At 40.5% G+C, this 26,174-nt stretch overlaps 1 protein-coding gene across 1 annotated transcript in view; it reads right to left on the bottom strand.

The window, feature by feature from the left end:
- Positions 1-16,840: 16,840 nt before the first annotated feature.
- LOC131845620 (uncharacterized) overlaps positions 16,841-26,174 on the bottom strand; it is a 48,401-nt gene continuing 39,067 nt past the window's right edge. The window contains exons 8-10 of the mRNA XM_059194699.1: positions 25,243-25,360; positions 23,879-24,066; positions 16,841-17,036 (exon numbers count right to left, since the gene is read on the bottom strand). Of these exons, the coding sequence (XP_059050682.1) occupies positions 16,859-17,036; positions 23,879-24,066; positions 25,243-25,360 (484 nt within the window). The 3' untranslated portion in view covers positions 16,841-16,858. The remainder of the gene's footprint in view (positions 17,037-23,878; positions 24,067-25,242; positions 25,361-26,174) is intronic.

Here is a 26,174-nt window from a genome sequence, read left to right as displayed (position 1 = left end):
CCATCGTTGCAAATTCACCAGGAATTTATGATGATGTTTTAATGACATGGTACATGACTAGCAATGCCCCCAGTTTTACGTCCTATAATATTAAGTGTCTACGACATTATTTCAACCTTACATTGCAAAATTTTAACCTTGTCTTTGATTGCAAAAATATTCGTATATATGTATATACAACATACAATTATCAGATATGATAATTTTGAAAAAAAAAAATAGTCGTTCCTCCCTTTTCATTATAAGAGATATTTAATTTTATAAAATATAAATCTTTTCTATTCTATTCTATTCTATTAGGGCTATGATGATAACTGTTTATCTACATTATATTTTTCATCATCAAACGTATTAATAACTAGCTGTAACCTAATCTAAAATAAAAGTAGCTTAAGTTACTCCTTATTACATCGGCTATCTGCCAAAAATTGTCCTGTCAAAATTGGTCCCGCCATTTCAGAGATTAGCCGGAACAGACAGACAGACAGACACAAAAATTGTAGAAAATGTCATTTTGGTAATTATATTTATATGCATGTAGTAAAAAACGGTTATTTCGATATTACAAACAGACACTCCAATTTTATTTATATGTACAATAATAATAATAATAGTAATCTCAGGACAATTCACACAGCACCATCTAGACCCAAGTTAAGCTAGCTAAAGCTTGTGTTGTGGGCACTAGATAACTGATACAAATACATCGTTTTTTTTTTAAATATATACATATTATACATAGAAAACACCCAGACCGATACAAACAATCATACTCATGAATACAAATGTTTGCACGGTGCGAGGAATCGAACCCGCGACCATCGGTCGTAAACGATGTGCTAGAAAGCTAGACCACCGAGGTCGTCAAAGTCGTATAGACGTGTACTTAGACTGATTTAGCATTCTATTCATTAGAATTTAACAAGATTAATTCTAAATAATTCTAAATATATAAATAAACAAATATTTATATATTTAGAATACTGAGACACAAAATCCTCAATAATGTAGAGTGTCACGCAAGGTAGAAATGGGTCAACTCGAGTTAACTCGAGTTGGGCTGAATTCGAGTTAACTTGAGTTGATTTCTCGCAACTCGTGTTGGGAGAAATCAACTCGAGTCAACCGATAAATAAACGAATCAAGTGAAAGAGCGAGAGCATGCTTCTGTCATTAAGTTCATGCCTTAGTAGATACTCTCGCCATTGCATCGACCAAATGAAACCAACAATGACATGAAGCTTTCCGATCATAATCATACCTTCATAAGACAACTCGAGTTGGGAGAAATCAACTCGAGTTAACTCGAATTCAGCCCAACTCGAGTTAAATCGAGTTAGTAACTCGAGTTGACCCATCTCTACCGCAAGGCAAAGATATAAAGACCATAATGCTCGCTGAATGTATACATTAAGTTTAACTATTGGAAATTAAAATACAAACCTGTCCATGGCAGGTTGACCTCCACGCGGTTCCCCCTGGAAACCATCGTGATAAATTCTTGATGAATTTGTCACGATGGGCTAACTGACCTGACTTCATGCTCATCCTATCATCCTCCACTGGTGCCCCGCCAGCGTAAACCGTTAGCGCAGGCGGGTGCACCATTACAATATCATCCGTAAAAAAAAAATACAAACCTGTCCTCTGTATACATAATAAATTCTCTTATCTATGCGTAGCTAGAGGTAATAGCGTAAAAAATATGCAAATGTAAGAGGGACGCGCGACCTTACGCAACTTTATGATACGTCATCCAGTTGAACTGGTTGTTGGGAAAATAAATTACGAGCGCGTGACGAGATCGCCCGAGATCGTACTACTGACACGACTATGGCAATGACTCGAGGAGCTGTGTTGCCACCTTACTGGTTTACCACAAAATCTGGTAGATTAAATCCTCCATTGCTAGACATTGAATATTCGGTCATTGGAAAAGTTTTGTGATTATTTTACTTTTTCGTTAAAAATACCGTTTTATCTTCAATTTACTAGGCTAGCTGCTCTTCAGTTGACCCTTGATCATGGTTGATACACTGCCGAAATATCGGGAACAAATACAAATAAATAAAATGTGGTAATAATTGTACGCATAATATCCGATTTTAAAACAATATGCAATACCGTATTAAAAATTCCGCCGTCTTAAACTAGACTGGGGCCCTTGGGCACATAAGAATACGGGGCCCTTTTGGAAAGTAAAAAAAACTCATTAGGTAGGAATAAGAACAATAACATTACCGATTTGTGTAAAAAGTGTAGTGTGCCCGACTAAAATCTTTTGAGAATAAATGTGTGAGAAAAATTGACAGTCCTTCGGGGGCCCCCTGAGAATGGAGGCTCTGGGCACGGGCCCCGTGTGCCCTTATGGCAAAGACGGTATTGATTAAATACCATTATTAACTACAACTATGAGACTACTGATCAAGTCTACATCGAATTTAACTATGACCACACCTGCCAGTTTTCAAATAAAAATGAATTTTCAAAGTCAGTTATCATAGAAAACAAACACACAAAATAATAGTCGAATTAAAAACCTCATTTTATTACAATCGATTGAAATTAAGATTTTTATGATTCTTATATTTTTTTTATAAAAGAAACAAAATACTTACTTATTTGTTTATGGAACAGATATCTAATATTTTCAATAAGAAATAACATTCGTTTAATGCCAAATTGTAATCCAGTATTCATTTAATGGCTTAATAATTATAAAAGCAAAACTTGGTTGCTTTATGAGCTACCTAAACTTCGAAACCGCGGCTCGGACTTGCCCGTACGTTGTTGGCAACACTGAAGAGCGTTGGAGGCGCGGCGCGTAAGATACAAGTTTCCGCGGGAAAACAGGCTCGCGTCGACGCGTGTCATCACAAAAAGCCATTGACAGTTATTTGTCGTTGAATATGTCTCAACGGGAAAGAATATATGTTTACGCACAGGGTTTCCTTCGTTTCTACGTACTGGGATGAAATGTAGGAAACCAAAAAAGGAAAATACGTTATTTACGCAATAAACACAAATATATTTAATAATAATTGATTAAGTCGCGAAAATAAATAACCTCTGGACAATTAGCACAGCGCTATCTAGTAATGAAAAAATATATATAAATGAAATAATTTATGCTCAACCGTCATACTCGTGAACAGCAGGATTGTTTTGTTTGGTTTACAATCACTGATTAGATTATTTGCTTTTAACAAAAATTCAATAGCACATGCTGGTCACTTAACCTCGCTAATAAATCTAGATATATCTAAAAAATGAATCTATAATTCTGTAATCAAGTACGAGCTAAAAAGAATACGAGCTGAGTTTCTTGTCAGTTCTTAGTTCGAAAGCACTCCGAACTGACGGTAGATTTGACATATCATAAGAGTCTGTAATAGACCTACATGAATGATTTTTTTTTTTGGTTCTGTTTATCCTTTATGGGAAAGGCAAAGGGAAAAGCGCCCATACAGCCATGTCTTCATATAATACATGAATGAAGATATTTTGATTGATGGATTGATATCAACTGTCAGTTAATATAATTGTTGTGGGATAGTAATACGAAATTGTCGGTTGAGACGATGTATATTAACTGATAATAAATTGAGAAAATGCGAGTGAGACCATAGTGAAAATATTTTTTTTTTCATTAACCAAGATGTTTTACATAGTTTTTTTATTATAACACAGGAGACAAACGAGCATGCGGCTCACCTAATGGTAAATGATTACCGCCGCCCATGAGCACCCGCAACACCAGGTGAATTGCAAGTACGTTGTCGGCCTTTTAAAAAGGAATAAGCTCTTTTCTTGAAAGTTTCAATATCGTATCGGTTCGGAAATACCATTGTTGGAAGGTGATTCCACAATGTGGTTCTGTTACATATCGACAAGGTTATTATTATATAGGTATATTCTTATTTATATATTTTGTTAAGTAAGGATCTCCTTGTAAGCATAATTAAATATTTGTGATAGGAGATAATAATATAATATTGATCATATATAAAAATATTGATCGTACATACTAAATTTTTTTTTTGGACTACTCTATTGCAATTTTGATGACTATTCAAAAGTGTTTAAATTAAGTTTATTTGAATAATAATAATAATAATATCTTAGGACAATTAACACAGCGCCATCTAGTCCCAAGCTAAGCAGAGCTTGTGTTATGGGTACTAGACAACTGATATAAATACATGGATACATTTTTTTTAATAAATACATATTATACATAGAAAACACCCAGACCGATACAAACAATCATACTCATGAATACAAATGTTTGTACCGTGCGAGGAATCGAACCCACTACCATCGGATAGAAAAGCGGTGTGCTAAGCCACTAGACCACCGAGGCTGTCATTTGAATGAAGAGTTTCCATTATAGAATTATCTTGTGTCCCATAGATATTCTTCTTAATTCTGCTTTATAAATTAAAATTGTTTTTTGATTGCAGTATAGAATTATAGAATTGTTTATTTATCAACACTATTGTTTACTAAATAATCACATCGTATTTAGGTATTATCGGTGGAGGAAACGGTAAACAATAATTGTAATTGTGCAACAATTAGCATAGTATATGAACTTCCTCGTGGGTTTTAAACTTGGAAAAATAACGCAACATTTTTCATATGATGGGTTATTTATATGAACATATGGATACGTCATATTGTACAGTTGTATCAAATACCAACTCTGCGTTAGTAATTATTGCGTAATAAACACTGGCAACATTCTACCTGGCACGCGACACACACGTGCCCGTGTTTAGCAAACTCGTTCTCTGAGGTGATTCACTGAACGTGATTCTCCGTCCTTCACATATGTCATAGTTAGGGTTGCCATTCTTAAAACTTTTTCTCTCGTATAAAACAGCTTAAACATTCCGAGTTTATAATTATGAATAAGTTATAATAATGTAGGCGATTGTACAGACACGCCTTCTGGACACGCTTTCCTTTTTTCGGAAACATACATATTATACATAGAAAACAGCCAGACCGATACAAACAATCATACTCATGAATACAAATGTTTGTACCGTGCGAGAAATCGAACCCGCGACCATCGGACGTAAAGCGGTGTGCTAAACCACTAGACCATAGGTCGTCGAATTTTGGAACCAGTATAATATTAACGCATCTACTATAAATACGGAGGTCGGTAGTTGAATAATTCTCTTTTATTGGGTGAGCCACGGCATTCAGTCGACGAGCGCAGAGCGTGCCGGTTGTACTTTGGATACTAAAGTGAATTCTATTAGAAATGTGTTTATCCCGGTTTTAGTTGGGCCTGGAAAGCTGCAAGTAGTGAAGGTGAGTGTTAATGCATTCTAAAAGGGCCTTTTAAACCTACACCCGTGTCACAAGTCACGGGCGCTATTTGGGGTTTCTCTTCTGGTAGCCGGCTTCAAAGCTTAAGGTCGGATTTCACCAAAGAAACTGATCGCGTTTAGTTCAAACTGAACGCCATTAAAACTTAAACGTGTTCAAACCTTCATTTTGTTAATCGTGTTTAGTTCAAACTGAACGCCATTAAAACTTAAACATGTTCAAACCTTCATTTTGCATTTCATCACTACAAATTTCGGTAAACACGTTTATAAATACTGAATTTCTGATTTCCTACGGTTAACTCTTTAAACGTATTTAAAGTGGCTGTCAGTTGTCAAACAGTCTTCAATCAAATTTTAGACAATATAATATTGGAATTTTTTTTTATTAAGTATTTTACGGCCCTGGAAATCAGCTATTAATTACTAGGTACATCTATAGCGTCCTTATATTATTGAGTATGAAGTCGTATAAAAATGGATAACTTTCTGCATTTTGTAGGATAGATGGCAAGAGGTTTAAGCTATAAAAGAAAATTGCCAGTAGTGTAAAAAAAATCCTCAATAAAATAATGTTTTACTGGTTTATAGGTAAAAGTTGTTGTTTTATATTTTGTAGTCGACGGCACTTATTATATTAAAAATTAAAAAACTTATCCTAATTATCACATGATTGAATTACAAATATTTCTTTCCATCATAATTAGTGTTTCTTACACTAGTAATTGTGCATTGCCTGATGATGTCATTGTGTCATTTGTGCTACTTTATTATGAGACTTACACTGTAAAGGAAACCATGACCAAGTTAAACCATAACCTATCTATCTATTTTTTTTATTGGGCTATTGTCAGGTGCTTGGATCTGTAGCACTGCGACCTACATAAATTTATTATGCTCGACCTTTTTCAGAGTCCGCTACCTGGACCCGTCAGGGACAAGAATTGAAGGATATTCCTAGGAGCGTTCTGTTACACGAAAGATCAAAAATTTTGCACCCGCATGGCCAGTCTCATTCAGTTGACAACCCTAATTCCCAGATCACAGCATCATGTATGAATGAGACATTGTATTACTTAATAATTAATTACAATTAATTCACACGTCATCAGGTTGAGAATAACAATAACCTGATGACATTACAGCAGCATGTCATATGACATGCTGGGCATGCACTCATTTCGTGCATGCATGCACGCATTTTCGTGCGTTTTCCTTTAAAAAAACAAATGAAAAATGTGCGTTGCGCAATCTATACATATAAATAAAATTGGAGTGTCTGTTTGTAATATTGAAATAACCGTTTTTTACTACATGCATATGAATATAAATGCGATATATAAACCAAAAAACATTTATTATAATTTTTGTTGTCTGTTTGTTCCGGCTAATCTCTGAAATGGCTGACCCGATTTTGACGGGAGTTTTTTTGGCAGGTAGCTGATGTAATAAGGAGTAACTTAGGCTACTTTTATTTTAGAAAAATAAAGTTAAATTCCACGCGGACGAAGTCGCGTGTACAGTTAGGTGTAACTAACTAATGAAACGCTAAGTAGAATATTAATGTACGGAGACATTATACCTTATTCCTTAAGAATACGGGAAAGGTCTTGGTGGTCTAGCGGTTAGCCCACCGTTTTACTTCCGATGGCCGCAGGTTCGTGCCTCGGAAGGTGCAAATAAAAAAAGAAGTTTTTTTTTTCAAAAGAGCAACACACAAGTTTTTTGTTCATTCTTCTTGTGATGAATCTGCATTTCGAATGAGTGGTAGAATCAAAATATGACTATTCAAAAGTGGCTGTAATGAGTTTATTTGAATAAACATTATTTCTGTCTTCAAACAGACACTCCAATTTTATTTATATGTATAGATGTATAGATGTATAGATTACTGTAGTAGATAGGTTCAAACGTGGGGTTTATGTTAATTAATGCCCACTCGTTGTCAACTGCAGTGACAGCTGTCTGAGGGAAAGTGCAGCATCAATAAGGGGATTCCGCTAATCCGCACAGTTTCCTAGGAAAATCCACCTTGACTGGTTTTGCCGTGCTTTATATTCAACATTTCAAACCTACTTATGCGCGCGCGCATCGCATTAATGCGTTTTGCATACACTTAGAAATGTGAGGCCGTTAAAAACCAGTGCATTAGTAAACTGGGAAGTTTAGAATTAAAGGAATTTGCTACTGAAATCTATACTTACTATTATATATATGGACGGATGTTTGTTACTCTTGAAGGACTTATGGAGCGGCTGAAGGCCAACTCCCGCCTGACGGGTACGAGTTTAGTCTGAGTCCACCGCTATGGGTTCGAACCTCGGCTCAGGTCGTAATATATAAGATAAGTCATAATATAAAATAAATAAAATAAAAAGCTATTTATTGCCTACAATGATAAGAATATTATATGATTTTACTAATTATATATATAATTGAGTAACAGGACATTTACAGACTTAAAAAAAAATTGTTTTGAGAACAATACATTACATTACATAGTATAAAACAGTCGCTGTCGCTGTCTGTCCGTCCCTATGTATTAAATCTTTAAAACTACTGAACGGATTTTGATGAAACTATACAGAAATATAGCTTATATATCAGAATAACACATAGGCTATAATTCAATAAATATTATGGTTAATATAATGATGAATGTCAAGTGAGTGTAATGCCGCCTGCATCCCAAAATATGTTTTGCATACACTTAGAAATGTGAGGCCGTTAAAAATCTGTGCATTAGGTTAGGGGCTGTTCAAGTATTACGTAAGCAGATTTATCACAATTATTTACCCCCCATCCCCCGTTGTCAGCAAAAGTAAGCAAAGCTCTTACCCCCTCCACCCATGCTTACGTAAACATCTCTCAATTAATGTATTGTTTTTTTAGCAAAGACAATGTGAGGGTTGCCATTCGTGTAAAAAAGTAAATTACGACCGATGACGTAATCATCATACAGACTCCCCCACCCCCATGTCATCCAAAATAAGCAAAGAAAAGACCCCCCGCCCCCCTGTAGTGCTTACGTAATACTTGAACGGCCCCTTACCTTAGCATACTGGGAAGTTTAGAATTAAAGGAATTTGTTACTGAAAACTGAGCAGCAGACATCATCAAAAACCTTCTCATTTATTGTATAACTAGCTACTCGCCCCGGCTTCGCATGGGTATACATGTATTATATATATAAACCTTCCTCTTGAATCACTCTATCTATTAAAAAGCGCATCAAAATCCGTTGCGTAGTTTTAAAGATTTAAGCATACATAGGGACCGACAGACAGCGACAGCGACTGTTTTATACTATGTAATGATAATGATAGGTTAGGATAATGATAGATACTCTTATTAGTAGGATATTGTTTTCAAAATATTTTTTTTAAGTCTGTAAATGTTCTGTTATTCAATTATATAAATAATTAGTAAATGCATTTAATATTCTTGTCATTGTAGGCAATAAATAGCTTTTTTATTTTATATTATGACTTATCTCATGTAGGCCGGCCAGGTCGTCGTCCTGAGCCGAGGTTCGAACCCCTAGCGGTGCCCTCAGACCAAGGGCGGATCCAGCTTTGGCGCCAGGAGAGCTTACATAGTCGTGGTCAAGTCAAGAACTTATAATTTAATTTTGATAACAATAGATACAAGTAAAAAGTAGACATTTTATTATTGTATGTAAGTACTGTATTTAAAAATATTTATTCTTTATTGTACACTTGAAAAACTTAACACATAATAACTTGTACATATACACGTACATATTGCCATCTTCTCTTGAAGACATCCACAGAAGCACTATTTAAATATAATTAATAAAATATTGATGATATGTAGTTACATAAAATCTGTATGTCAAAATATATAAATAAAATCATTATGTTCAACTCAGAGGGAGGGGGTCATGACCCCCATGCCCCCCCCCCCCCCCTGGACCCGCCGTTGCCTCAGACTAAACTCGTATCCGTCAGGCGGTAGTTGGCCTTCAGCCGCTCCATAAGTCCTTCCGCGGGTTTGAAGTGCCATCTGCACTCGCCCCAGACGTCCAGTGAAGCTGTAAAAGCCAGCTGAGGCCAACAGCATTTAGGTCAGTCCGAAAAAAAAAATATTGGGCAATAAATGAACTATAACGTCACTTAACGTTTTTTTATTGTAATCTGCTATTGCATAATTTCAAACCTAGTTACGAGTATTTGAGAGTGTTTGTGATACCTGTGGGTCGTTGGCCGAGCCCAGGAAAAACCACAAACGTTGATTTCATTATACTAGTTAAGTAATGCAGTGCTTTATGACTGCAGTGTAATATATAAATATATATAACTCAAAGGTGACTGACATAGTGATCTATCAACGCACAGCCCAAACCACTGGACGGATCGGGCTGAAATTTGGCATGCAGGTAGACGTTATGACGTAGGCATCGGCTAAGAAAGGATTTTGATTAATTCTACCCCCAAGGGGATAAGATAGGGGGTGAAAGTTTGTATGAAACTTTGTCAATTTTAAACCGATCGGGCTGAGACTTCATCCGTCATACTCGTGAACGAGTGCTGCTTGTAGGGACTGGTCTGCTTGTTTAAAAGAGCAACACACAAGTTTCTTGCTTATTCTTCTTGTGATGAGACAGCTTTCTGAATAAGCGGTAGATTTAAAAAAAAATGTTGACTATTCAAAAGTGCTTAAATTGATTTCAATAAATGATTTTCTATTCTATTCTATTCTTAATAACATATTTAATTTAACGGTAATTAACAACTTATGTACTGACGGCTTCGGTGGTCTAGCGGTTTAGACATCGCTTTAATTCCGATAGTAGCGGGTTCGATTCCTTGCCAGGTCCCTTTAACCCACTGGGCACGCTGAGCATGTGCCCAGGGCCCCGCGATGTTTTTTTTTTATGTATGGTAATGGAATGAATGATGATAAGATGAACATGAGGTCAGGTCCGTTAGCCCATCGTGGCAAATTACCTAGGAATTTAACATGATAGTTTCCAGGTGGACTGTGTAGAGGTCAACCTGACATGGTAGATTGCTAGCAATGGGGTCATCAGCCCACATTACTAGCAATTCCCTCCCCCCCCAGTCTTCTGCCGTTTAGTAGTTAAAGGGTAACGAATAGACAGACAGAATATGTTGCTGGGAGCATGTCTTCCATTCTATGTTTGATATCTATTTTTTTATATGTCACTTTTGACTATTTATTGTTACTTTCATTGTTAGCCCTTTTGGGAAAATACACATTTTTTATTATTACTCGATTTTTAATTAAAATAGTAGTTGTGTTCCGCTCCAGTCACAGAGTATTTATAATGTAGATTGAAATTATATTGACTACCTCGGTGGTATAGGGGTTTAGCACACCGCCATACATCTTATGGTCGCCGGTCCGATTCCTCGCACGGTACAAACATTTGTATTCAAGAGTATGATTGCTTTTATCGGTCTGGGTATTATGTAGATTGTATATACATTTACAAAAAAATACTTAATTATTTATATCAGTTGTTTAGTATCTATAACACAAGTTGTACTTGGTTTGGGACTAGATGTCGCTGTGTCAATTGTTCAGGGTATTGATTTTTTTTTAATTTTTTAATGTGACTGACATAGTGATCTATCAACGCATAGACCAAATCACTGGACGGATCGGGCTGAAATTTGGCATGCAGGTAGATGTTATGACGTAGGCATCCGTTAAGAAAGGATTTTCATTAATTCTACCCCCAAAGGGATAAAATAGGGGATGAAAGTTTATATGGAACTTTGTCAATTTTAAACGGATCGAGTTGAGACTTTGTATGCATAAAGCTACTATGACGTCGGCAGGATTTGGATAAATTCGACCCCTAAGGGGATAAATTAACGCGAGCGAAGCCGCGGGCAAAAGCTAGTTGTACAGTATTATATAATAGATTTTAACAAATAGCTTTTTTATTGCATGATATCTCTTTGCTAGCGAAACATATGAATGCCTTAAAAATTTCTTATATTTACAATGTTTTAAATATATTAAAATTATTATTATTCATACATACAGAGATATATGAAAGAGGTATTAAAATATTTCTGTTGTACGGTTCATGTTTTCATAATTTTAAGTTATAAGGCTATTAAGTTATATATCATGTAAAAACAACTAACAAAAAAACTGGAATTGTCCTCAAACTATAATTCGTTGATGTTTTGGAAAATCCTAAAACGAAAATCTGCGGTAGAACCCATAACACATCCGAGTTCATATACAAAAGTTTATTTCCTTAATTGAATTGACCAAGCATCGAACCTGGGACGGAATCTACAATGTCACACGTTTATAATTACACTACACAATCTATACATATAAATAAAATTGTAGTGTAGTGTCTGTTTGTAATATTGAAACAACCGTATTTTACTACATGCATATAAATACATCAAAATAACATATTTTACAATTTTGTCTGTCTCTCTGTCTGTTTCTTCCGGCTAATCTCAGAAATGGCTGGACCGATTTTCACGAGACTTCTTTTGACAGGTAGCTGATGTAATAAGGAGTAACTTAGGCTACTTTTATTTTAGAAAACTAAAGTTAAATTCCACGCGGACGAAGTCGCGAGAACAGCTAGTCATCAATAAAAAAATGCAAACGACTGTATAGTGAGGACGGCTATTTATTATCTAAAAAAGTAAAATAAAGTCATTGGTTACGACTTATAATCCTTACTAATATTACAAATGCTGAAGTAACTCTGTCTGTCTGTCTCGCCTTCACGTCAAAACTACTGAACTGATTTAAATGAAGTTTGGTACACACTTAATCTAGACCCCGAGAAAAGACAGACTGCTTTTTAAAGCGAAGTTAGGGTTGTAAGGGGCTGAAAGGGGAGATGCAAGGATCTATCTTAATTTTTAAACCTAGAACCAGTAACTTATTTTTTAGGCTTTTAATTAAATATAAACGAAAAGGTTTTTAAGGGTTGAAATTTTTTAGGCTTTTAATTAAATATAAATGATGAAAAGGTTTTTAAGGGGTTGAAAGGGCATCTCCCTTTCAACCCCTAATAAACCTTTTCGTAAAAGATTATTAATAAATGATTCTTCGTTAAAAGTTTGTATGGAAGTATCGTTATTTTCAAAGTTAGCAGATTGAAACTTATTTTTTGAGCTGTTGATTGAGCTGTATATAAATTCGTCATTATTGAAGCTAGAACGATGAAACTTTTTCATTTGGCTTCTATTAAAATTCAAAATTCAAAAATCATTTATTCATGTAGAACATTTTAGCCGCTTATGAACGTCATATTTTTACATTATAATTTTATTTTTCCCTACCGTCCAGTTCAGTATATAGATCCAATTGAGAAGAACTGGCAAGAAACTCAATTGAATTACTTTTTTTTTAAAGCCAGTTTATTTACAATGTATTTTTATATATGTGTCTATGTCTAACATTAAATGAAAATTCAGTGCATGAACAACTATTGCCATGCACACTCGTCGTCGTAATAAAATTAGGTTTACCTACTAAATATTTTTTAATTATTTGGTCAAGATCACTATTTTAAGCGGACGATTCCGCGGGTACAGCTAGTATTAAATAAGGCTGAACGCAATTATAGTTCTTTTCTATAAATATTAGAGAAACACATTGGGAATCCCGTCTATGCCTCAATAAATCGATCCCGAAAGCAACTCAACCGATTTATAAGTGAATCAAATGCAAAATGATCGGCTCATTACAGATACAGTTCGAAATGTCGACGTTTGTGTGAATTTTTTTTCAATAATATTACTGTTTTCTGCAGGAAATGGGGTGTAAACGTTAGTTACGACTGCGTTGTTCCCGTTCCGCGGATTAGTCAAGCTTCTACTATAAGTTCAGGGTTTTTACTGGGCTTGTGTAGTTCACGAACTAATGCGGACTAGTAGAGCGATCACTGAGACGAGCAGCGCGAACTAGTTCGTAGGTCTTTCGCTCTTTAGTTCGTTTGAATAGAACACAAAAACACATGAGAAAAATCCATGGAAAATGTTTAAAAATTTAGTAATTATTAGTAGTGTAATTATTAATATAGTGATCGAAATTCGACCATAATAATAATCTCAGGACAATTCACACAGCGCCATCTAGACCCAAGTTAAGCTAGCTAAAGCTTGTGTTATGGGTACTAGATAGCTGATACAAATACATAGGTACATTTTGTTTTTGTAAATACATACATATTATACATAGAAAATATTCAGACCGATACAAACAATCACACTCATTAATACAAATGTTTGTATCGTGCGAGGAATCGAACCCACAACCTTCGGATAGTAAAGCGGTGTGCTAAACCGAGGCTGTCTTATATGACACAATATTTATTATTAAAAATTAATTAATTCTTAACAATAAGTAGTATTATTTTATTGTGTAAAATAAAAATGTGAAAATAAATAAATAAAATTAGCAATCTGGCATTCAGTTTACTCGAGTTAGGAGCGAAAGTTCTAGTTCACAAGAGTTGCGAACTATTTTGAGAGATCCCAGTCGTGAACTACTATGCGCAAGACTATTCTGTACTGAGCGTGTACAAAAAAACAACGTTACTTAAATCTAGAACTAATCTAGATTCACCGAGGTACAGCTTGTATAAAGTCATCTGGCACGTCAATATTAGTAGCTTGGCTATTTTTAAACGGTTACGGTTGGATGGTAAAGGTAAAAAGGAAACTATAGGATGTAGAAAATTTCCAAGTCCAGCAGTTTTTTTTAAATCGATGATATTGTAATGGTGCATATGGGACACAGTCACCTAGATACATCAAAATAATAATTGCATTTAATAATGTCTAGTAAAAGAAATTCAATATTGTGTACTAGGCACTGCTGTATCTAAACTGTGTCACCCCACCTTACATTTTCCTATTGTTATTTAGTATATAAGATCATTATTTCTATGTACATATTGTCAGTTTATCATCATCATGTAATATACATCGTCTCGACCAACAACATCTTATTATTCACCCGCAACAGTGCACTTATCTGCGCTAACAGTTTACGCGGGGCACCAGTGGAGGATAAGATGAGCATGAGGTCAGGTCAGTTTACCGTGGCAAATTCGCCAGGAGTTTGTCTTGTTTTCAGAGGGAACCGCGCGGAGGTCAACCTGATTTGATACAGAGCTAGAAATATACTATTAGTGCACTGTACGAAATCCCTTTCTCCCCAAGTGAAGTCAGGGTAACCCACTCTGGCGAACTTCTGGTCAGGTACCCTCCGCTGGCGCTGCATGGCCATTTCCCATTCACCACAATCGATATTACTAACAATACTGTGAAACCTGTGAAAACAGTAGAATAGAATAGAATAGAATAGAAAATCATTTAAACAATTTTTTTTTTTCAATCTACCGCTCATTCGGAAAGCTGTCTCATCACAAGAAGAGTGAGCAAGAAACTTGCGTGTTGCTCTTTTAAATAATTTTATTCTTATTTTTAAGCAGTTGTAAGAGTATAAAAAATATATTGTTTTGATAGGAATCGAACCGGCGACCATCGGATGATGGTGGTGTGCTAAATCCCTATACCACCGAGGTAGTCAATATAATTTCAATCCATATTATAAATAGTCTGTCTGTCTAGTCATTATCCTTTAAAGACTGAACGGCAGAAGACTGGGGGGAAGGAAATTGCTAGTAATGTGGGCTGATGACCGCATTGCTAGCAGTCTACCATCTCAGGTTGACCTCCACGCAGTCCACCTGGAAACTATCATGTTAAATTCCTAGGTAATTAGCCACGATGGGCTAACGGACCTCACCTCATACATAACCTCCACTGGTGCCTCACCAACATATGTATACCGTGAGCGTAGGCTGCTAAACAATTCCGTTTCCATCCCTTAAAAAAAATGTTTGTACTGTCCGAGGAATCAAACTTGAGACCATCGAAAATAAGACTGGTTTAATCGCTAACACTGACTTGTTCAAACAAACTTGTATATACTAGCGCCATCTGTTGGCAATGCCTAAAATTAAATAACGTTTTTGATAAAGCAAGGAAATTTACCTCTTTGTATATTTCAAGATGTCTAACAGAGGGCGCTGTTACGGAATTATGTATTACAAACATATTTTGATGATTATCGGTATATATTTTCAACACATTTATTCGTAAAGTGGATATAATCAGGGGCGGATCGTGAATTTGTGGGGTCCTGAGCTAACTCTACTTAGGGGCCTACCTAATTATATTACTCAACTCTGTGGGTACTCTAATTATTAATATAAAATGTAAATTAAATTTCAAAATTATTTTCAGTGTACCAAATAAACAATTTTCTTTCTTTCGTTCTTTCTTTCAACCAAAAAACAAGCGACCAGTAATTTCCCGTTCCTTTCGATAGACGCGCACTTGCATGGGTTGATTGATCTCAGGGTTGCCAACCTTATGATAGGTTTTTGAACATTCTAGATATTTTTTTTATTCTAAATAACGTTTCAGTGGGGACTGGGGTCCCCTTGTATCCTCGGCCCTGGGCTGCAGCCCAAAAAAACTTTAAATAGATCCGCCCCTGGATATAATTTCACCAATTTTCAATATATAAATCAGCTGATACAATATGAATGCACTAAACGCAATATTAAGGTACGTATAACAAATATATTTTCTTATACTTAAGTTATTATATTTTCAACACACGTACTCGATAAATAGATAAGTATAAATTCACGCTTTTCGATATATAAATCAGCTCATAAAATACAAGTGCGTTAAACTCAAATAGTGAAATTATATTTGATAACCACAGCAATTTTTTTTAAAAATCGTACTGACCAAACTCGTGGAGCCCGTCAGTAGAAAAAGCGCGTTGATTTTAAAAAAGTAAAACGGTGGGAAAGCAACAATGTACCACAGTTTTTGGTTGAGTTTATTTAAAATCAAGTGTTTTGAAAAACGTTCGATGTACTGCATGCGTATTTTGGTTAACCACACCTTAATGCGTATTAAGGCGTAATAGAGCCAAGTGTAACACACTTGGCTCTATTACGCCCACACCTTCGATTCCGGCTCGTGTGTTATAACCATCATAGCGTACTGATATCGTAATATAATATAATTTTAATTGATATTGTTTATTCGACTTATAAGACTTGATATAATTAATTGTGAATAAAAATGTAAGATTAATTTTGAATTATCTTTTATAAAATACAATAAACCTTAAATTAAGCCCGAATAGTAAAAAATAAGCACATACATATTAATAGTTTATGTAAACAATTTTTTTTTTTAACTATATAAGTATTTTTTAAGTTTTTTAATTAACAATATAAATTCATATAATTTGTCACGGTCGCCAAATGATCATTGCGATCATTACTTGATATAAAAGAGTTACAAGTTTTTAAATCGTTTATTGTTCATTGAGTTTGTACAGAGAGCGCTCACAACAATGTGTCAAAAAAAGGGGGCAACACTCGTACAGTGTTGCCAACCTTATCTCCATTTTAGGCGTGGACATGTTGTTTAGTAATATAAAAAATATTAATTGTGCTTGTATGTAAATATCTCGTAGTCCCTAACGGTAAAGTTGTAATCAGAGACGAGTGTGGCGGACGACTCCGGGTCGCCGTACGAGTGCAGGTTGCTGTAACTCTCCGTGTTGGAGTTGCAATTACTTGATATCAGAAGGTCTGCGCCGGCACCGAAGATCGGACCGCAACTGAAATAAAAAAAAAATCTCTTCTATACATATAAATAAAATTGGAGTGTCTGTTTGTAATATTGAAATAACCATTTTTTAAAACATGCATATGAATATAAATACGGTATATACACCAAAATAACATTTTTTACAATTTTTGTCTGTCTGTCTGTTTGTTCCGGCTAATTTCTGAAATGACTAGACTGATTTTGACGGGATTTTTTTTTAACCGGTAGCTGATGTAATGAGGAGTAACATAGGCTATTTTTATTTTAGAAAAATAAAGTTAATTCAACGTGGACGAAGTCGTGAATACAGCTAGTATAATATTAATCTCTTATTGTATTAATTTACTGGCTTTATTTAAAGGCTATAACAGAATAGCAGAGAGGGTGGACTCACTGCCCCCACTGAGTTCTAGACCGTTTTGTCTCATTCATTACTATATATTAATATATTTTCAATTCGAACACAGACTTTAACAATTATTATATATATAAACCTTCCTCTTGAATCACTCTATCTATCAAAAAACCCGTGCGAAGCCGGGCGGGTAGCTAGTAGAATAATAAAATTTAAAAGTAATGAACGAGACAAAATATTATAAATGATAGTAGGTATGTTTTTACGCAATAGCTACTGAACCGATCATCATGAAATTTTGTACAAATGACCTTGAAAGTATTAGAATGAACATAGGATACTTTTTATTTAAAAAATAAATAAATAAAATATATACGCATACATAGGGACCGACAGACAGCGACAGCGACTTTGTTTTATACTATGTAATTGTTGCGGACCACGAGTCGGCATCGAAAATATGTAAATAAATTTGTGTATAAATTTGTATTTTTCCAGTGTTTTGACTATTGTTTAGGTTAGACTATTGTTTGTACCATATACCCTTTGTAGCGGCATAGATACTGTGAATTCTATGTCCGCCCATTGTGTAAATTCTTAGGGATCACAGCTTTAGTGTAGCCTGAACATGTGGCATTTAGTCGCACGTGGTTTTTTGTAGTTTTTTGTGTTGTTACTATTGTATTTAATTTTAAATGTGTGCGTATTCGCTGTTCCGGCCCGTCGGTCACCGACATGTGCAGGAATTGTCGGGAGGGTGGGACGGCCGACGCGCACGGCTCGGCGGGGGTGGGGAAGGACGCGCTCGGGCGCCCGTAAAAGGCGGGTTGGTTCTCGATCGCGCTCTCTTACGCATACGCCACCGACGAAGAACCACCGCCGGCGCAACGACCAAGAAAACCCCACTCCGGCCGGCCGACCCATAGAATAAGAAACAAATTGAAATACAGTCCATTTTGAAAATCGAAGATCTTTTAATTGTGTACCCCACAATTTTGTGGTCCTTCGAGCCGGATATCAAGACCGAAGATCACCCAACGGTGCGACGAATCGCCGTGGAAGATCACCCAACGGTGCGACGAATCGCCGCGGAAGATCACCCAACGGTGCGACGTACCTCGCCGCGGAAGATCACCCAACGGTGCGACGTACCTCGCCGAGGAAGATCACCCAACGGTGCGACGCTAGCAGCTTACCGAATTTAGCTGCCGTCGTAAGGTGAAAACTTGAGGGTGCAGCGAGGATAGGATAAATAACGTCTACGCCATATAGGATAGATAACGTCTAAGCGGTGTGTCCGCGGCTCACATCTCTTACCACCTAACGGTGTCAAACGGTCGGAGTGTGGGTTAACGCCATTGAGCGGTGCAGTGAGTGGTGTGTCACTGCCGGTTGTTGCTTGTTACCGTGGCGCAACCGAATAGCACTATTACGCCTGTACGTGTGTATCGTATAGCGGGGGCCGGACTGTAGGCACTGCCAAAGGGGTCGGAAAGTCCGAACCGGCCCTGAGCGCCCCGTCTGTACATACGCACCACTGCGGGGTAATTCCTACCCTCCTATCCCCATAGTCCATCCCCTCGGGTGTTATCCTGAGGGATTGTTAGGGACGGTTAGGTAGGTAGGGACCGGTAGGTTAGGGGCTTGCAAGTGCCAGAACACGATGCCGACTACGAGAAGCCAAGCCCCGGGAGCAGAGAAAAAGACCACGCGGGAAAATGAACAGACAGAAGCGTCCCCTTCAGAAACCACGCAGATGTCCGCGTCCGCCGCGCCGTCGAGCGCGCCACAGGCACAAGCCGCCCGCGCCGCGTTTACCTCGGACTCCGCACCGGCGCCACCGTCGCAGCCGCCGACGACAGATGTACGTCCGGCCCGGGCCGCGTCGGTGCGATCGCGCCGCTCCACCGCTAGCGGTATAGCTAAATTAAAGAGGCTGGAGTACGAGGCAGCGCTACAGATGGCGAAATTACAGGCTGATTTAATTAGAAAGAAGTTGGCAGCCGATGTCGCCGCGGTACATGAAGAGACCGATAGAGATAGCGTGTGCTCCGAGGAAGGTGCCGGCCTGCAACGTATAACGGATTGGTTTCAACGTACCGAAGTACGGGGGGAGCAGAGAATTAATTCCCCACCGCCTACGCAGAAAGAGCCAACAGAAAGGCAAGCTTCACCGCCGAGGACGCCGAAGCAAAGACGGAGGTCCCCCGCTCCTGAAGCCGGGATGCAAGAAGGATTCACCCGGCTGGCCAAAGCTATTGAACGAGCTGTGGACGAACGAGCGGATAGGGTAGCGCCGAGGCAAGCCCAAGATCTCCCGACCTTCAGCGGCGAAGCAAGTGAATGGCTAGCGTTTAAGGCGGCCGTAGACCAGTCTACAAAAACGTACAGGATCACACCAGCGGAGAACCTGGCCAGGCTGAGGGCCTGCTTACGTGGAAAAGCGAGAGAGACAGTCGCAGCGTTACTCGTATCCGCTACAGAACCGTCGCAGATCATGAGGACGTTGGAGCAGCGGTACGGCCGGACAGAGGCCATCATCGACCGCGCCCTCAAAGATCTGAGAAGGATGCCGGTAATAGGAACATCGACAACAGAGGTGATTGACTTCGCCATTAAACTACAGAACATCACCACCATCGTCGCGGATATCGACAGGGGGGCGAGATTCCTACATAATCCCGCGCTTGAGAGTGAAGTGTCAGAGAAGCTGACCCCTCACTTACAGGTCCACTGGTGTCACTACGCTGAAAAAAACAAGGAGGACACTAGACCTACGATCATCAAGATGGCAGAGTTTTTAATGAGCGAAGCCGATCTCATGACCCGACATCTGCGAATAGCATCACCAACGAGACGAACGAGCGCGCTACCCACGAAGCAGCCCACGAAGCAACCCATACCGAAAGCAACGATGTCGGCACCTCGGCGACAGATGACGGATCGTGGCGCGGCCGTATACGCCGCCGTAGAAAAGAGCGAACAGAGTACCGAATGTCTCTGTTGCGGCGCCGCACACGTAACGCCGAAGTGTAAGAAGCTGAACGACATGTCGTTATCGGACAGATGGGAGTGGGCGAAAACAAATAAGATGTGCTTCCAATGCATGAACAGCACGCACAGAAGGCTCAAGTGTAAGGCACGCAAATGTGGTGTGAGAGAGTGTCGTAAGCCACACCACGCCCTGCTGCACCCCCAGAAGAACCGCCGAAGCGGCAAGAGGACACCGCGATTACAGCCGCAGCACGCTTGCCAGAGAACAGCCAAGTGTTGTTAAAGGTGTGTCCCATCATCGTGAAAGGCAAGACGGGACGCGAAGTAGAGACGTACGCGATGCTAGATGAAGGCTCGACGGTTACACTCATCGATGCGGAGATCGCAGAACAGATCGGAGCCGAAGGTCCGACGCGATCTCTGAGAATTCAGGGAGCGGCCTCGAGCTGGCACGAAGCCTCAAGCCGAGTGGCTGATGTCATCATCAGAGGGCGACACCATACGGACGAAGAACACTCGGTGAGGGCGCGTACGATCCGGGATCTCACCCTAGGAACGCAGCGAGTGAACCCGGAAATACTCGCGTACGGACACCTGCGACAACTCACTTGCGAGCAAGTGTGCTACGAAGATGCCAGACCCAAGGTCTTGATCGGGTCAGACAACTGGCATCTGATTGTTACGCGGAAGCTGCTCACAGGAAGGCACGATCAACCCGCAGCGTCGCTGACACGACTGGGATGGGTCATCCACGGAACGGTACCCAGAAGTGTCGTGGAAGACGAGGAACATGTCCTCCACGTGCGGTTGACACAGCGCAACGCCGAGCCAGACATGCGGCATATAGAGGGCATAATAAAAGCGCATTACGACATCGACGCGTTGGGTATATCGTCGAAGAGATTACCCATCGCTAAGGAGGAGCGCGCCGTCGCCACATTCAACTGCACAGCGACGAGAGTGGATGGGCGATACGTCGTAGGATTGCCGTGGGAGAGAGATAACGTCATTCTACCTCCCAGCTACGACATGGCAGCGAGCCGACTGAGGGGAATAGAGCGGCGGATGGATCGCTCTACGGAATTCCGGCTGGCGTATACCGCGGAGATAAACAAGTTGTTGGACAAGGGTTACGCCGAGAAAGTAACCGACGACCGGTTCGACAACGACCGCGCGTGGTACCTTCCCCATTTCGGAGTGACGAATCCGAATAAACCCGGAAAGCTGCGACTCGTATTCGACGCCGCGGCCCGTTCGAAGGGAATTTGCTTGAACGACGCACTGCTGGATGGGCCAGATATGCTACGGTCGCTTAACGGTGTGTTATACCGTTTCCGCGAGAAGCCCGTAGCTATCACGGCGGACATACGAGAGATGTTCCTGCAGATTAAGATACGGGAAGAAGATAGAGCAGCACAACAGTTTCTGTGGCGAGGAGATGACAGGATTAACCCGCCGCAGAAATACGTAATGACCTCAATGATTTTCGGGGCGAGGAGCTCACCGTTCATCGCACACAGCGTTCGAGACAGGAACGCGGCAGAGCACCGAGAGTCGCACCCGTCAGCGTACACCGCCATAACAAGGAACCACTACATGGACGACTGGGTCGATAGCTTTGACTCCGAAGAGGAAGCAGCCCGCGCCATACGAGAGGTAGCAGAGGTTCATGGCGGGATAGGATTCACGCTGGCGGGTTGGAATACAAACCGACCGAGCCTGCTAGAGAATGTGAGTGAGGACCAGCGAGCGAGGACGCCGAAGGAACTGGGAGCCAACGCACATCCATACGGAAAGACATTGGGGTTATTGTGGATGTCAGCCGAAGACCAGCTGGCGTTCAACACCGGCATGCCACGCGTCCCACGAGAAGTGAAGCACGGCACACGGATACCGACGAAAAGGGAAGCCCTAGGAGCGGTGATGTCATTGTTCGACCCGCTCGGGCTGCTGAGCCCTTACACCATCACGGCAAAAATCATCTTGCAGGCGCTGTGGGTGCAGAAGGTCGAATGGGATGACCCTCTGCCCGCCGAGGAAGCGCGGATGTTCCAGGAATGGAGAGATGACTTAGCCTATATAGAGGAACTGAGATTGCCGCGATGGTATGGCACGAACGACAGCCAACGGTCGCAACTGCACGTATTCACGGACGCAAGCGAACAGGCATATGCCACAGCCGCGTATTGGAGGACGGAACGCGAGGATCGTAGCGTTAACGTCGTCCTGGTAGCAGCCAAAGCGAGGGTAGCGCCCATGAAAGCGCAGAGTATACCCCGGATGGAGCTTCAGGCGAGCCTGGTAGGACCCCGACTGGCCGCTGACGTACTGAAAGGACGTCGTCGCGCGGCCGAAGTCTTCCTATGGACGGTCTCGAAGAAGACGCTACATTGGACTAGGAACGACACCGCTCGATACAATCCACACGCGGCCCGCCGGATGGCAGAAAGCGCCGAACATACAGAACCAACACAGTGGCGCTGGGTACCGACCGCCCACGACGTAACTAACGACGCGACCCGCGCGAGATATACAATACGGACCGCCGCCGACAGATCCGTCGGGCCGGCGCTTGTATACGCTCCAGAGAAAGAACGACCCAAGGAAAGCAAGCCCGTCCCTGCAGAGACAGTAGCCCGTGCCCGGGCGAAGGCAAAGCCCGTAATGGACAGAATGCGGTTCTCCTCATATGACCGAGTGAGGAGGACCCCGGCACAGGTGCTGCTGCTCGCAGAAGAATACAGGCGACGGGCATGGAAGCTGGGCCGGGAGCGCCCCGCTGAAGCGGGGAAATGGGTCAAGTGGCGTTGCGGTGAACGCGGACGGACGGACGAACGCGAGGGAATTTTTCGAAGGCCGACCCGAAGGCTGGTGGTCCTCCCTAGGGATAAGGGCTGCGAAGATCTGCGCCGGGGGGAGGCTGTTGCGGACCACGAGTCGGCATCGAAAATATGTAAATAAATTTGTGTATAAATTTGTATTTTTCCAGTGTTTTGACTATTGTTTAGGTTAGACTATTGTTTGTACCATATACCCTTTGTAGCGGCATAGATACTGTGAATTCTATGTCCGCCCATTGTGTAAATTCTTAGGGATCACAGCTTTAGTGTAGCCTGAACATGTGGCATTTAGTCGCACGTGGTTTTTTGTAGTTTTTTGTGTTGTTACTATTGTATTTAATTTTAAATGTGTGCGTATTCGCTGTTCCGGCCCGTCGGTCACCGACATGTGCAGGAATTGTCGGGAGGGTGGGACGGCCGACGCGCACGGCTCGGCGGGGGTGGGGAAGGACGCGCTCGGGCGCCCGTAAAAGGCGGGTTGGTTCTCGATCGCGCTCTCTTACGCATACGCCACCGACGAAGAACCACCGCCGGCGCAACGACCAAGAAAACCCCACTCCGGCCGGCCGACCCATAGAATAAGAAACAAATTGAAATACAGTCCATTTTGAAAATCGAAGATCTTTTAATTGTGTACCCCACAGTAATGGTAATGATACTCACTCAGGGTGATAGCATAGTGCGAAGGCTTTCTTCACGAGCGGGAACCGTTGAGGAGTGGCAGTAGTGGCCTGCGAGCCCCCGGCCGGGAGGGAGAACAGGAACGCGTGGTCAGCTGCAGTGTAACCTCCTGCGCCGCCCGCCGCCCACGACACCTCGCTGTACCCGCCCACCACCTCCCCGCGGGACACCTGCACATCCACGCACCATCATCATCACCCATCATCACCATCCACTGCAGTTCACTGGACATAGGCCGCTCCCAAGGCACTGGACCATCTTCAGGCTTTCTCATCCAGTTATTACCCGTAACCCTACGTATGTCGTCTCTCCACCTAACTACGGTACACCTGTACCACCACACACTATCATCATCATCAGATCACTGCTGGACATAGGCCTCAATCAAGACACGGCACTGGACCATCTTCAGCCTTCCTCATCCAGTTATTATCTGCAAACCTACGCGTGTCGTTGGTCCACCCAATTGCGGGACATCTGCATCACCACTCACCATCATCATCATCATCACCCAGTCCACTGCTGGATATAGGGTTCAATCAAGGCACGCCATTGGGCACTTCTTGCAAGGCACGCCACTAGACCATCTTCAGCATTTCTCATCCAGGTTATAATTTAGTGACAAAATTTAAAAAATAAACTGATAATCTCAAACTTTATAATACTTATTACACTTATTATAATACTGGCTTAACTCAAAAATTACAAATTTTGGAAAGTCCACTTTTTTAAATGTAGTAATAAAGTCTATTTTAAAAAAAATTAAATTTATGATATTCACCAGTATTGTACTAGATATGCGTTATATATTCGTCACGGTGTGCTAACTGACCTAACTTCCTATCATCCTTCACTGGTGCCTAGCCAGCGTAAACCGTTAGCGCAGGCGAATGCATCATTCATTATCATCCATAAAAAAAACCCTGAGACTGCCGGCCACTCAGAGACATGGCCAATCCGCAAGACTGAGTCACGGCAGGTGTGGGCCACCAACGCGATGTTTTACGGCCAGGACGAGTCCCATCCGGACCCCTTATACCATCCATCTGCTCTAAGGTTATTAAGCTAAGATGAGCCAATGGAATGGAAATCTTTGGGTGAGGCCATTGTTCAGCAGTGGACCTAGGGCTGAAATGATGATGATGATATTGAAGATGAGCCGAAGGCATTATTACCCTATAGGGTGAAATTTACCTTTTTTTTTTACTTGGAGAAAATCCCTCATGGAGACCCGCTGGCCCCGGGGGTAGGCCAGGGTTACTGTGAGACTCCTACTCACTAAAAACTCCAAGGTATCCCGACGAAGCGCCTATGGCCGGAGTCGCTGGATCGAGGGTGAAATTTACCTGCGCCAACAGTAGCACGGGCGCGTGTCCATCACAATGCGAGTGGAACGCCTGCGCTGAGTAGCCATGAGACGACGCGCGGAATATCAAACGCCATGGTTGCTTGCCACCTCCGCACCTGGAACACCGCACCACATAAATACCCACTCACTACTAGCTATGTCACACTGTTAGGTTTTTTTTTTTTTTTATTTATCCGTAATGGAAAGGCAAAGAGTCTAAGCCCATACAGCCGCTGTTAGGTTGATTGGTAGAGATCTCTTTTAGAGATAAGACCTTTGCCCATTTTGTATATAATTAAGTTTTCTACTCTTTAAAAGTGCAATAAAGAATGTATATAATTTACTAGTTGTTCCCGCGACTTTGTCCGCGTGGAATTTAGCTTTATTTATCTAAAATAAAAGTAGCCTAAAAAACTAAAAATTAATTTGTTCGTTCCATTAGAAGCTGACAGGTTCAATATTATATTATCTGTGCTAATACAATTACATCCTGCATCATCCCTTATTTTATCCCCATGGGGTTCAATTTATCAAAATCCTATTTAAGCGAACGTCTTCATCGTAGTAGCTCCAATCTTAAATTTCAGTTCAATCAGTCGAAAATCTACAAAATTTTATCCCCTTAGGGGAGGAATTTATCAAAATCCTTTCTTAGGGGATGCCTACGTCATAGTAGCTTTATGCAGGCAAAGTCTCAGCCCGATCGGTTTAAAATTAACAAAGTTTCATACAAACTTTCATCCGCTATTTTATCCCAAAAAGGTATACAAAACTAATGAAAAATACAATGTAATCCAATTTCAATCGAAAACGTACAGAGTAGTGTATCACAGATAAATTAAACAAATTTAATAAACCATAATGAACAATTTTTATTTTTATATATGTACTGAAATGATAGAATTATTTTATTTTTTTCCGTACAATAAT

Source organism: Achroia grisella, unplaced genomic scaffold (genome assembly GCF_030625045.1).
Source record: "Achroia grisella isolate CSIRO2021 unplaced genomic scaffold, CSIRO_AGI_Agris_v1 utg478, whole genome shotgun sequence".
Taxonomy (NCBI): Eukaryota; Metazoa; Arthropoda; class Insecta; order Lepidoptera; family Pyralidae; genus Achroia; species Achroia grisella.
This window is presented reverse-complemented; position numbering and strand designations above follow the sequence as displayed.